Below are 13,622 nucleotides of genomic sequence, written 5' to 3' on the forward strand. Positions count from 1 at the left end.
AAGACCATCGCGACCATCGGGCTTGCGACGAGACCCTGCGGTAGGGTCTCGCTGCCGCAAGCCCAGGAGTGCTTTTGGCTCTATCAGAGCCAAAAGCACTCCCACTGACATCACTAGTGACTCCCTCTGTCATGCGCATGTGCACTAGGGCACCATCGACCCGCTTGCGAGCACTCAGCACTCACGAGCAGGTCTGAATCAGGCCCTTATACTCTTCCGTACCAAAACCACTGATAATGATAACACTACAAGGCCACAGGTTGTGCAGCGCTATGTCGGCTATTTCACAGGCTGACAAGTCAGGTGATTGCTGAGAAAGGACAAACATGAAAACCCTCCAGTTAGCTTTGCCCTATCTGTGGGGATCTGATCGTTTACGCTGGTTACTAAATGACCGGATTTGTGGGCAGAGCGGATGTATTAGACTGCTCTGGAGAAGGGGCCACATAACAGGATTGTCACCATGCGGTTTGTCGGTGAGGACCAATACATGTCCTTGAAACGTTGCACAATGGAAGAGGTCCCCAATTAGCGTAAAGCAAATTGCCCAGGTGAAACGACCAGGTGCCCCATTATTCAGTAGTGCTTGACACCTGGCAGCGGCCAGGATTTGGGACCCCTCCTTTCCCCCTGTAAGTGCTTCTGTTACTATACACCTGGCTAGGGAGATCCCGTTGTGTCAGATATCATAGTAAACATAAATAGAGTAACAATTAATATCTAGATAACAAAGCGAATCACAATTTATTTGTATAATTTACCATAAAAGCAATGTTAGAATATAATTTTCAGTGCACGTAATTTTACTTCCGGAGTTTCCCAGTGTCACCCCCAAAGTATATGCGACACATCAGGTACGGTGTCCTGCAGAGCCAGATTAAGGTGTTTGGGGACCCCAGCGCAGCTAACTTGTGGGGGCCCCTACCAATAAAATGGACGATACAATACCCTGGTGATGTCATTAAAAAGTATAATATATAAAGGGTGTGGTATATTTTTTTCGGCATTCATCATGTCGACACGTTCGGAATGTCGATATGCAGCATGTTGGCATGGTCATAATGTTAACATGATCGCAGTGTCTACATTCAACGCGTCAACATTCATCATGTCGACACTGACGAGTAGTCGACATGATTAGAATTTCGGAAAACCGTCCCTGGTGGTCTAGTGGTGACATACCTGGTACGGTAGCCATCCAAATGATGTCTTCCAGGTCCGTCGGTCAGCTGGCGCTTCCGGTGGTGAGTATCGCTAACCCTATCCCCCCCTCCCCACAGTGCCTAACCCTAACTACCCCTCCCATAGCCTAAACCTAACTTCCCCTCCCCCGCAGCCTAACCCTCCGCTGCCGGTCCATGCAGAATGTCAGCATTTCACATGTCGACGTCCGAACATGCGGGCATGTTCAGTGTTGACATTTTAACTACATCCCTTCGTCAATATTCCCTGCACCACAAATGTGTTAAACACACTGTAGTGCTCCCAGTTCACATTACTCCACACAGAAACCTCAGTTCACATTATACCGCACAGCCCCCACACTGGTGATGTAACTATGTGTGGGGACCCCTTGATCCGCCCCGGCTACCCTGTTGTTAATCCGCCACTGTTGTCATGCCACATAGATGTGTCCTAGTACAGTATATTAGGAATCACTGATGCATGTAATACCGCCCATTAGACTTTATGTTAGTGCTATCTCCTATGCCACAATATACTGGTCTATGATACCATAAAGCGCGATGTCATACTGTACTTCATGGGTCGGGGGGTCACATTTACTGACACAGTACACGCGGATGATCGCTGTCTGACCCCCTACGGTAACAACTGAGTGGTGTTTGGAGTTTATAGTCCGTCTTGTCTCTCTCTTCATATACTATTCTCTGTATATTGCATATTTGAAAATGGGCCTTGAGTACCCTAGTCCATGAGCGTAATATATTATGAAAACTCAGCTGATTGATCGACTAAAAAAAATGATAATATATATATATATATATGATATATATGATATATGTATTATTTTACTCATGTAATTTAAAAATTGACTTTTAATATTTACTATACTTGTGACAATCTCTTCCACAGGGCAATAATAGAAGAGAAATACGGGAAAGATCTGGTTAATTTATGTAAGAAGAAGTCGTGTGGCCAAACGGAGATAAAGTGAGTGAGCAGTTTCCACTGACAGAGAAAGTTACGCAATTCAGAAAGTGGGCCTGATTGAGCAAGGATCGCAACTGCAACGACGCACGCAATCGGCCGAATGTTACGCACTGCGCATTCATATGCATCGCACTGCGCGAACGCTCTGCAGACCCATCACAGAGTGATTGACAGGAAGTACCGTTTGTGGGTGGTGAAGGGGGTTGGCTGGGAAACGCAAGCGTCCCAGTGCGTTCGGATGCGGTTGCAGGAGCGTGCATAAATTAGTCACTGGGGATGCCGTACGCAGTCTGAGATCTCATAGCGGGCGTGGAACATAGCAATATAGGTGAGAGCATGTGTGCATATGTGCGTGAGGCTGCGATGGTACTCGATTGTACCAATGGTTTTGCGTGCTTGCTAAACAGTACGGATGTGTGCTAACTGCTAAGTAATGCGGGCATCCTTGTGTAGTGTCGCAATGAATTGGCATACTATCGCAGTTGAACTGCGTGCGTAATCGCAATCGCATACGCAGTTGCGATCTGTAGTGAATCTTACCCCGTATTCATTAATGTCTGCCTGACTCACCGTCCTTCCGTCTATATCTTGTAAAACATACTCATATGTTATATTCCAAAACGGCTGCTAGGTGTGATGTTAAACTTCAATCAGTGCCAAACTAAAAACATTTTCAATGTTTTTGTTTATGCAGTGTTCTGGTGTCACTGGTTGGTTGGACAACCGCAGCTAACGTAGTGGGAAGTGCTAAACCATAGCTTCAGTGGCTGAGTGCTCTTATGCAAGAAAATCTATATTTATATATATAGATTTTTTTTGTTGAAAGTTACGTGGCACTTCCTCTTTTCAGTTTCATGTTTTCACGCGCCTCTGAATTGCTGCAAAGTCATCTTTACGTGTGGTCATTCTTCTATTAATTCTGTCTGGTCCAGCTGTTGGCCTTGAATTCTGGATGTAGGCCAAATTGTCATGACATTTATGCACGGTGATTTATTTAGGAGCTGATTAAGGGGGTCATTCAGACCCACTCACGAGCGGCAGTCCGCTCGCAAGTGGGTCGATGTTCCCCACTGCGCATGCGCACGACGAGCGAAGGACTTTTCTTCGCTCGGAGTGTCTCATCAAAGGTGGCGTGCTGTCGATGGTGACTGACAGCACGCCCCCTTTGGTGGGCATGCCGGGGGCGTGCCTGCCAGACGTCTGAAGCCGGCCCCACTGACATCACTAGTGATGTCAGTGGGAGTGATTTTTGCTCTGATAGAGCCAAAATCACTCCTGGCCTTGCGGTTCAGAAACCCAACCGCAGGCTTTCACTCGCAATTCCGATGGTCGCGATGGTCAAGACCATCGCGACCATCTTTTTGCACGCTCGTATATGCTGTGGGTGGTGACCCACAGCTATACGAGCGTCCAGGAGGACGCTCCATATTATTGGAGGTGGGCCCTGATTCAGAGCGAGCGCTCTGGTCAGAGCATCCGGCTCTGAATCAGGGCCTAAGTGAGCTATAGAGCAAATGAAAATTTGGGAGGAAACTGGCCTTAATGAACGTGGAATAATTTAGCTGTTAGGCGGCTTCATGTCTTCAGCTGATGTGTCCTCTGTTTCTTTTCAGTACTCTCAAAAGGGCACTGGATGTCTTCAAACAACGTAAGTACTTGATTGACAATGGTGAGATTAATTTTTAATATCTATATCTACATAGTAAAATGGACTGCTGCTAAAAATGACATCATCACGCTGGTATGTGATCACTGTTGATGTGAACTCTGACACCTCCCACCAGTGTCGGTGATGTCACTTCCATAGATTTCCAGCATTTGAATTTCCCATACTTCCTCATCACACACCACCTCATGGTGACAACGTAGACTCTCCTGATAATCACCCAATAACAACATCACAGCATTATCCACAACCAAACATGTATAACAGTATAGACGAAAGCAAACATGCACAAGGGATGCCCAGGCCACATACAGAGCAGAAAAAGCGATGATGTCCAGAAAAAGTACATTAGTAAAGATGGTCAGAATAAAGGTAATGCTAAGGATATTCTATATAATAAAATCAAGTGCAGATAAAAATGATGTAATCACATTGGTCCATGTGCATAATCCGCTAGGGTCCTAGCTCTATAATGTGCAGGGGGAGCTGAAGTACACCCGCTAGCTGCTCCCAATGTGGGGGACGGAGTGAAGGGACAGTTGGGAGTAAGAGGCGAGACACGGCAAGGCCAGGTGCCGGGGATCAGCTGAAAGCAGTTGGGGATGGTAAGAAGGGGCGAGGCCCTTGCTATAGTAGCTTACAACAGTCACAGTCATCATTTTGCAGCCACTACACAGACTACTATAACTATTTGAATATACATGTTATTGGCTGGGCCAGTAGTTGTCCGGCATAAATAAGCTGTCAATGCAAAAACATGATAAATGAATAACCAAAAGGCAATTATCTGCTCTCCAGGTCCCTCCTTTCCCTACACAGCTGATAAGAAGCTGCCATGACACACGCTGGTCCTCATTTTTTAACCTTGCATGTAGGAACAAAATTTGCATGACAGCACAGTAATGAGCAATTCGGTTTTATCTGTCTTGTGCAGGATTTGCATGTTGTTGAACGACCGTGTGTCTTCCTGAGACTGTCTCATTATTCTGAGGTCTATCACATGATCTCACTGACAAAGGGACTGTATGTATATATATATATACACCTTTATTTGTGCTCCCACAAAGGTCACACTTATTTCTGTCACCATGAGTGGAGATTTTAGGCCAAAACTAGCCAATGGAAGGTAGCTAACACAGGAGTCTGGGGGCGGGCTAAACCGGCGCACCTGCCACCTGCCAATCACACAGAGACCCAGCTGGTCTAGAGTTTAATGATCATTCCCCGGCAACAGCGCTTGGAGCAGACTTAATTTTATTGTTTAAATGGCACCCCTCTGGCAGTTTTGGTAAGGGCTGCAGCCCCCAACTTGTAACAGCCTAACCCTCCGTCCGCACCCTAACTCTCCCTTCACAGACTAACCCTGCCTCCACATCCTTACCTTCCCTCCGCAGACTAATCTTCCCTCCGCAGACTAACTCTCCCTCCGCACCCTAATATACCCTTCGCAGAATAACCCTCCCTCTACACCATAACCCTCCCTCTGCACCCTAATACTTCCTCCACAGCCTAATACTCCCTCCGCACAATAATACTTACTGCCTTCGCAGAATAACCCTCCCTACACACCCTAATACTCCCTCTGCAGCCTAACCCTCCTTCCGCACCCTAATACACCCTTTGCAGAATAACCCTCTCTCCGCACCCTAATACTCCCTTCGCACAATAATACTTACTGCCTTCGCAGAATAAACCTCCCTCCGCACCCTAATACTCCCTCTGCAGCCTAACCCTCCCTCCGCACCCTAATACACCCTTTGCAGAATAACCCTGCCTCCACATCCTTACCTTCCCTCCGCAGACTAATCTTCCCTCCGCAGACTAACTGTCCCTCCGCACCCTAATATACCCTTCGCAGAATAACCCTCCCTCTACACCATAACCCTCCCTCTGCACCCTAATACTTCCTCCGCAGCCTAATACTCCCTCCGCACAATAATACTTACTGCCTTCGCAGAATAACCCTCCCTCCACACCCTAATGCTCCCTCTGCAGCCTAACCCTCCTTCCGCACCCTAATACACCCTTTGCAGAATAACCCTCTCTCCGCACCCTAATACTCCCTTCGCACAATAATACTTACTGCCTTCGCAGAATAAACCTCCCTCCGCACCCTAATACTCCCTCTGCAGCCTAACCCTCCCTCCGCACCCTAATACACCCTTTGCAGAATAACCCTTCCTCCGCACCGTAATACTCCCTCCGCAGCCTGATCCTCCCTCCGCACCCTAATACTCCCTCCGCAGCCTAATCCTCCCTCCGCACCCTAATACTCCCTTCGCACAATAATACTTACTGCCTTCGCAGAATAAACCTCCCTCCGCACCCTAATACTCCCTCTGCAGCCTAACCCTCCCTCCACACCCTAATACATCCTTTGCAGAATAACCCTCCCTCCGCACCCTAATACTCCCTCCGCAGCCTGATCCTCCCTCCACACCCTAATACTCCCTTCGCAGAATAACCCTCCCTCCGCAGCCTGAACATCCCTCTGCACTCTAATACTCCCTCCGCACCATAATACTTACTGCCTTTGCAGAATAACCCTCCCTCCGCACCCTAACCCTCCCTTCGCACCCTAATACTCCCTCCGCAGCCTAATACTCCATCCGCACCCTAATACTTACTGTCTTCGCAGACTAACCCTCCCTCTGCACCTTATTCCTCCCTCTGCACCTTCACAGCATAACCTTCCTTCTGCATCCTATTCTTCCCTGTGGACCCTAACCCTCCCTCTGCAGCCGAACCCTCCCTCTACACCCTAATCCTTCCTCCTCAGCCTAACCCTCCACACCCTAACCCTCCCTCTGCAGCCTAATCCTCCCATTGCAGACTAAAGGGTCTATTTACTAAGCAGTGTTAGGAGACAGAATGAAAAGTGATAAGAAAGTGATAATGTGCCAGCCAATCAGCTCCCAACTGTCATTTTTCAAACACAGCCTGTGAGATGACAGTCTCTGGACTGTCTCTGAGTGACTCATCTACTCTGCTGCCAGTAAGAGTCAGACCCTGCAGCCACACTCACCAAGCCAACACTGGCTCTGAGCTGTGTGGATAAATAAGATGCAGGCTAACCTCCCTTTCCTGCTCCACCCCCCGCTGCACCAGGCAGCCTTCAGCGCTAAGCTGCCGCTTGGGACGCAGGAGGGGTGCACCGAAGGGAGAGATCCGCAGACTGGCTGTCAGTCGCTGCTAACAGCTCTTATCCACCACTCTCTAAACGGACCCTCTTTATCTGACAGGAACCAAATCACTATTAGCCACATTACTCCTCCCCTTTTTCTCCAGTGCAGGTGCATCAAACACACTGGCACTGGGGCACACACTGGCACTGGGGCACACCCTCACCCAGGGGCGTTTCTAGAAAGGAGGGGGCCCGTGTGCAGTCTCCGAAACGGACCCCCTCCTCTCCGCCCGGCGGCCGCCAGCGCGCTGAGCTGTGCGCGGCCAGCGCCGGAGTTATAGACTCTGGGCACTAGAGTGTGCCCAGAGTCTATAGTGAATGCACAGGTCACCGGGAAAATGCCCGCCGCGGCCACTTTACAGTCGTTTTACATGGCCGGACTCCCGCGCTGATGTGGGACTCCGGAGAGGTAAGTAATAATATGGGTGCAGGGTGTGCGGTGCGGGGCCCCCCTGAACCCAGGGGCCCGTGTTCCCCACACACCCTGCACCCATTATAGATACACCCCTGCCCTCACCACAGAGAAAAAAAGTACTAAATATATACATTTTACATTAGGCATGAAGTCATAAACATTTTACCATAGAACATATACATAAATTAATGACACATCACTGTGTAGATTACCAGGGCCGGCGCTAGGCTTTGCTGTGCACAGCGCCGTCCTGTGTTGCCGCCCCTTCCCTCCTCCGCTTCCTACCCCTGAAGTTACATAGTCACTATAACACCGGGAGGGAGGGTGGGCGTTTCTAGCGCCTGCCGGATACAATGGCACTCCGGGCGACGGCCCGGTTTGCCCGTGCCTAGAGCCGCTACTGTAGATAACCCTTAACCAGGGTTACATGAGTATGATGACTGCATCTTGTGAGACATATTAGTACGTCACATTTAACACATCGCAAACCCGTGAAAAAAATAAAGCACTGAGGAGAGTCGGGTATCAATAAAGAGTTCACTGATATATATATATATATATATATATATATATATAAAATTATTGTTTATTATAAGGTTAAGTGTACTTGATGTTAAAGCTGTGGCATTCGAAACGGCGCCATTCTCATTCTGTCTGTATTCCGTGTAACATAGCGGTTGTTATTAGTGCTCTGTATTACAGCGCGGTGACGGGTATCATTATTTCATCTACGTACGTGGTAAATTATACTAGCTGCCAGCAAACGAGCAGATCTGGGCACTTGGCGTTCACACGTGGGTCTATAAATGTGATTGGCCAGTGACTGTCACTTTGTAAGAACGTTGTCATTGGCCAACAGGATTTAACTCCAATCCCATTGGTCAGTCCATTAATCTGTGCCATGGATTGAGATTGTCAGACATTTTGTGCACTAATAAGGCCTTATTGTACTAATAATGATACATATTCACATCTTTAAATACATTACAGGCACGCTATGTACATCAGTACATGTTGGTAGCTGCTTAATCACTTCAGTAATATCACTCAGATGCATGAAAGGGAGAAACAGCAAAAGGTATTCCCCCAGCACTAGAGTGATATTATCATGCACCCGAGTGATATTAGTGAAGTGATTGCGCCCTAGACTTTAGGCGCGTACACACATAACGATTTTACTAATCAATGATTTTTACTGAACGATTTTCATCCAGATTTTCCTTTGAAAGAAAATCGTTTTTAAAAATCGTTGGTTACTAAATTAATGAACGATTTTCATGAACGATGAACGATTTTTTAATCATGCATACAGTGAATGGACATCGTTCATCGTTCATTCTGTACAACATGAACGATTTTCTGAACGAGAATCGTTTGTTGGACAGTCAGACTGAACGATGAACTACAAACTACAAACGTGAACGCGCATGAATGATTATCGTTCATCGTTTACCTTTAAAAAGATGAACGATTTTATAAACGATTTAACAAAAACGACGTTGTTATAGTTAAATCGTTCAAAAAATCGTTATGTGTGTACGCACCTTTAGACTTAAGCTGGCCACACATCTAAAGATTTTCTGTCCAACCAGCCAACTAGTTGATTGGTTGGAATGAAAATCTGGTAAGGTATGGGATTAACTGATGATCAGCAATTTGCTCCTAAATGCCAGAAATCAGATGAAAATGGTCGTTCAGACAAGTTTGTTAAATGTTTGATCTAAACAATTTGTTCAAACAACAGTTTTTGTCCATTTTCCGGCGTTTGGGAGCAAATTGCTGATTGTCATTTGCTGTCATACCTTACCAGATTTTCATTCTAACCAATCAACTAGTTGGCTGGTTTGACAGATAATCTTTAGATGTGTGGCCAGCTTTAGTATTAGGGACCTCCAGTATACAGAGACGCCGTGAAGTGGCCTGGAGGCTTAGCCATATTTTTGCAAATATATGCAACTGAGATCTCTGAATTACCAACCACCATGTAGTTTTTCAAATGTAATTGCTGATTTCATTCTGAGTGCTGGTGAACACTATGTACATCCCAAGCCGAGAAGCATATTCCTGAGAGTGCAATATAAACACATGTAATTGAAGTTAATATTAAATTGAATATTTAACAACTAAATATGATAACATGTTATGAGCTTCTAGGTCAGGAAAGGTAAGAAATACGTTATTGCATCTGCTGTACTGTTCATTTCACAACTATTGTTTAATCTGAAACTTTGGTATAGAGAAGTGAGCCTGTGACTGCAGGTTACTTGTACCGTATACAAATACACTGCAAAGCAGGAACTGCGACGAGATAATCAGATGACACAAAATTCCTCATTCTATCTGTTAGGTCAATGCCGCACTTACAGTACCTCCGACTCACACATATCTGTTCACAGAACCATAAGGGGGAGAATTGCCGTGGCATTGCCAGCGTTTCTATCCCGTTCTAATGGCAATTCACCCCTTCGCACCTAATTGGATTGTCCCCTATGTGTGACAGTGTTTTGTTAGTAAATCTCGTGTTCCCTGACAGATTTAGGGATCTATTCATCATCACTTAATTTCTACAAAAGCAGGTGAAAATTAACATTATCACCTGCAATTGTAGAAATTACGTTTTCGGGCCATTCATCAGAAAGGAAAAGCAGGAGATATAACAGATATACACCTCATACACTAGTATCACAGATATCTCCTGCTTACCAGAATGGCCCGCTGTCCTCATACACTAGTATCACAGATATCTCCTGCTTACCTTCCTCTCCCAGAATGGCCCGCTGTCCCCATACACTAGTATCACAGATATCTCCTGCTTACCTTCCTCTCCCGGAATGGCCCGCTGTCCCCATACACTAGTATCACAGATATCTCCTGCTTACCTTTCTCTCCCGGAATGGCCCGCTGTCCCCATACACTAGTGTCACAGTATCTCCTACTTACCTTCCTCTCACGGAATGGCCGCTGTCCCCATACACTAGTATCACAGATATCTCCTGCTTACCTTTCTCTCCCGGAATGGCCCGCTGTCCCCATACAATAGTATCACAGATATCTCCTGCTTAACCTTCCTCTCCCGAAAGGGCCCGCTGTCCCCATACACTAGTATCACAGATATCTCCTGCTTACCTTCCTCTCATGGAATGGCCCGCTGTCCCTATACACTAGTATCACAGATATCTCCTACTTACCTTCCTCTCACGGAAGGGCCCGCTGTCCCCATACACTAGTATCACAGATATCTCCTGCTTACCTTCCTCTCATGGAATGGCCCGCTGTCCCCATACACTAGTATCATAGATACCTCCTACTTATCTTCCTTTCCCGGAATGGCCCGCTGTCCCCATACACTAGTATCACAGATATCTCCTGCTTACCTCCCTCTCCCGGAATGGCCCGCTGTCCCCATACATTAGTATCACAGATACCTTCTACTTATCTTCCTCTCACGGAATGGCCCGCTGTCCCCATACACTAGTATCACAGATATCTCCTGCTTACCTTTCTCTCCCGGAGTGGCCCGCTGTCCCCATACACTAGTATCACAGATATCTCCTGCTTACCTTCCTCTCCCGGAATGACCCGCTGTCCCCATACACTAGTATCACAGATATCTCCTGCTTACCTTCCTCTCCCGGAATGGCCCGCTGTCCCCATACAATAGTATCACAGATATCTCCTGCTTACCTTCCTCTCACGGAAGGGCCCGCTGTCCCCATACACTAGTATCACAGATATCTCCTGCTTACCTTCCTCTCATGGAATGGCCCGCTGTCCTTATACACTAGTATCACAGATATCTCCTACTTACCTTCCTCTCACGGAAGGGCCCGCTGTCCCCATACACTAGTATCACAGATATCTCCTGCTTACCTTCCTCTCACGGAATGGCATGCTGTCCCCATACACTAGTATCACAGATATCTCTTGCTTACCTTCCTCTCACGGAATGGCCCGCTGTCCCGATACACTAGTATCACAGATATCTCCTGCTTACCTTCCTCTCACGGAATGGCCCGCTGTCCCCATACACTAGTATCACAGATATCTCCTGCTTACCTTCCTCTGGTGGAATGGCCCGCTGTCCCCATACACTAGTATCACAGATACCTCCTACTTACCTTCCTCTCCCGGAATGGCCCGCTGTCCCCATACACTAGTATCACAGATATCTCCTGCTTACCTCCCTCTCCCGGAATGGCCCGCTGTCCCCATACACTAGTATCACAGATACCTCCTACTTACCTTCCTCTCCCGGAATGGCCCGCTGTCCCCATACACTAGTATCACAGATATCTCCTGCTTACCTCCCTCTCCCGGAATGGCCCGCTGTCCCCATACACTAGTATCACAGATATCTCCTGCTTACCTTTCTCTCCCGGAGTGGCCCGCTGTCCCCATACACTAATATCACAGATATATCCTGCTTACCATCCTCTCACGGAATGGCCCGCTGTCCCCATACACTAGTATCACAGATATCTCCTGCTTACCTTTCTCTCCCGGAGCGGCCCACTGTCCCCATACACTAGTATCACAGATATATCCTACTTACCTTCCTCTCACGGAAGGGCCCACTGTCCCCATACACTAGTATCACAGATATCTCCTACTTGCCTTCCTCTCCCGGAATGGCCCGCTGTCCCCATACACTAGTATCACAGATATCTCCTGCTTACCTCCCTCTCCCGGAATGGCCCGCTGTCCCCATACACTAGTATCACAGATACCTCCTACTTATCTTCCTCTCCCGGAATGGCCCGCTGTCCCCATACACTAGTATCACAGATATCTCCTGCTTACCTTTCTCTCCCGGAGTGGCCCGCTGTCCCCATACACTAATATCACAGATATATCCTGCTTACCATCCTCTCACGGAATGGCCTGCTGTCCCCATACACTAGTATCACAGATATCTCCTGCTTACCTTTCTCTCCCGGAGCGGCCCGCTGTCCCCATACACTAGTATCACAGATATATCCTACTTACCTTCCTCTCACGGAAGGGCCCACTGTCCCCATACACTAGTATCACAGATATCTCCTACTTACCTTCCTCTCCCGGAATGGCCCGCTGTCCCCATACACTAGTATCACAGATATCTCCTGCTTACCTTCCTCTCACGGAATGGCCCGCTGTCCCCATACACTAGTATCACAGACATCTCCTGCTTACCTTCCTCTTGTGGAATGGCCCGCTGTCCACATAGACTAGTATCACAGATATCTCCTACTTATCTTCATCTCCCAGAATGGCCCTCTGTCCCTATACACTAGTATCACAGATACCTCCTACTTATCTTCCTTTCCCGGAATGGCCCGCTGTCCCCATACACTAGTATCACAGATATCTCCTACTTACCTCCCTCTCCCGGAATGGCCCGCTGTCCCTATACACTAGTATGACAGATATCTCCTACTTATCTTCATCTCCCAGAATGGCCCGCTGTCCCCATACACTAGTATCACAGATATCTCCTGCTTACCTCCCTCTCACGGAATGGCCCGCTGTCCCCATACACTAGTATCACAGATATCTACTGCTTACCTTTCTCTCCCGGAGTGGCCCGCTGTCCCCATACACTAGTATCACAGATATATCCTGCTTACCTTCCTCTCACGGAATGGCCCGCTGTCCCCATACACTAGTATCACAGATATCTCCTGCTTACCTTTCTCTCCCGGAGCGGCCCGCTGTCCCCATACACTAGTATCACAGATATATCCTACTTACCTTCCTCTCACGGAATGGCCCGCTGTCCCCATACACTAGTATCACAGACATCTCCTGCTTACCTTCCTCTGGTGGAATGGCCCGCTGTCCACATACACTAGTATCACAGATATCTCCTACTTATCTTCATCTCCCAGAATGGCCCTCTGTCCCTATACACTAGTATCACAGATACCTCCTACTTATCTTCCTTTCCCGGAATGGCCCGGTGTCCCCATACACTAGTATCACAGATATCTCCTGCTTACCTCCCTCTCCCGGAATGGCCCGCTGTCCCTATACACTAGTATCACAGATATCTCCTACTTATCTTCATCTCCCAGAATGGCCCGCTGTCCCCATACACTAGTATCACAGATATCTCCTGCTTACCTTCCTCTGGCGGAATGGCCCGCTGTCCCCATACACTAGTATCACAGATATCTCCTGCTTACCTCCCTCTCACGGAATGGCCC

At 47.6% G+C, this 13,622-nt stretch overlaps 1 protein-coding gene across 1 annotated transcript in view; it reads left to right on the forward strand.

Annotated features, from left to right (window-relative positions):
- The window catches only part of PSTPIP2 (proline-serine-threonine phosphatase interacting protein 2), a 177,303-nt gene that overhangs the window by 90,297 nt on the left and 73,384 nt on the right, over nucleotides 1-13,622 (forward strand). Inside the window, exons 3-4 of the mRNA XM_088476514.1 lie at nucleotides 2,095-2,172; nucleotides 3,786-3,820. Coding sequence (XP_088332640.1) covers nucleotides 2,095-2,172; nucleotides 3,786-3,820 — 113 coding nt within the window. The remainder of the gene's footprint in view (nucleotides 1-2,094; nucleotides 2,173-3,785; nucleotides 3,821-13,622) is intronic.

The sequence above is a fragment of the Taudactylus pleione genome, unplaced genomic scaffold (assembly GCF_031769625.1).
Source record: "Taudactylus pleione unplaced genomic scaffold, aTauple2 ptg000189l, whole genome shotgun sequence".
NCBI lineage: Eukaryota > Metazoa > Chordata > Amphibia > Anura > Myobatrachidae > Taudactylus > Taudactylus pleione.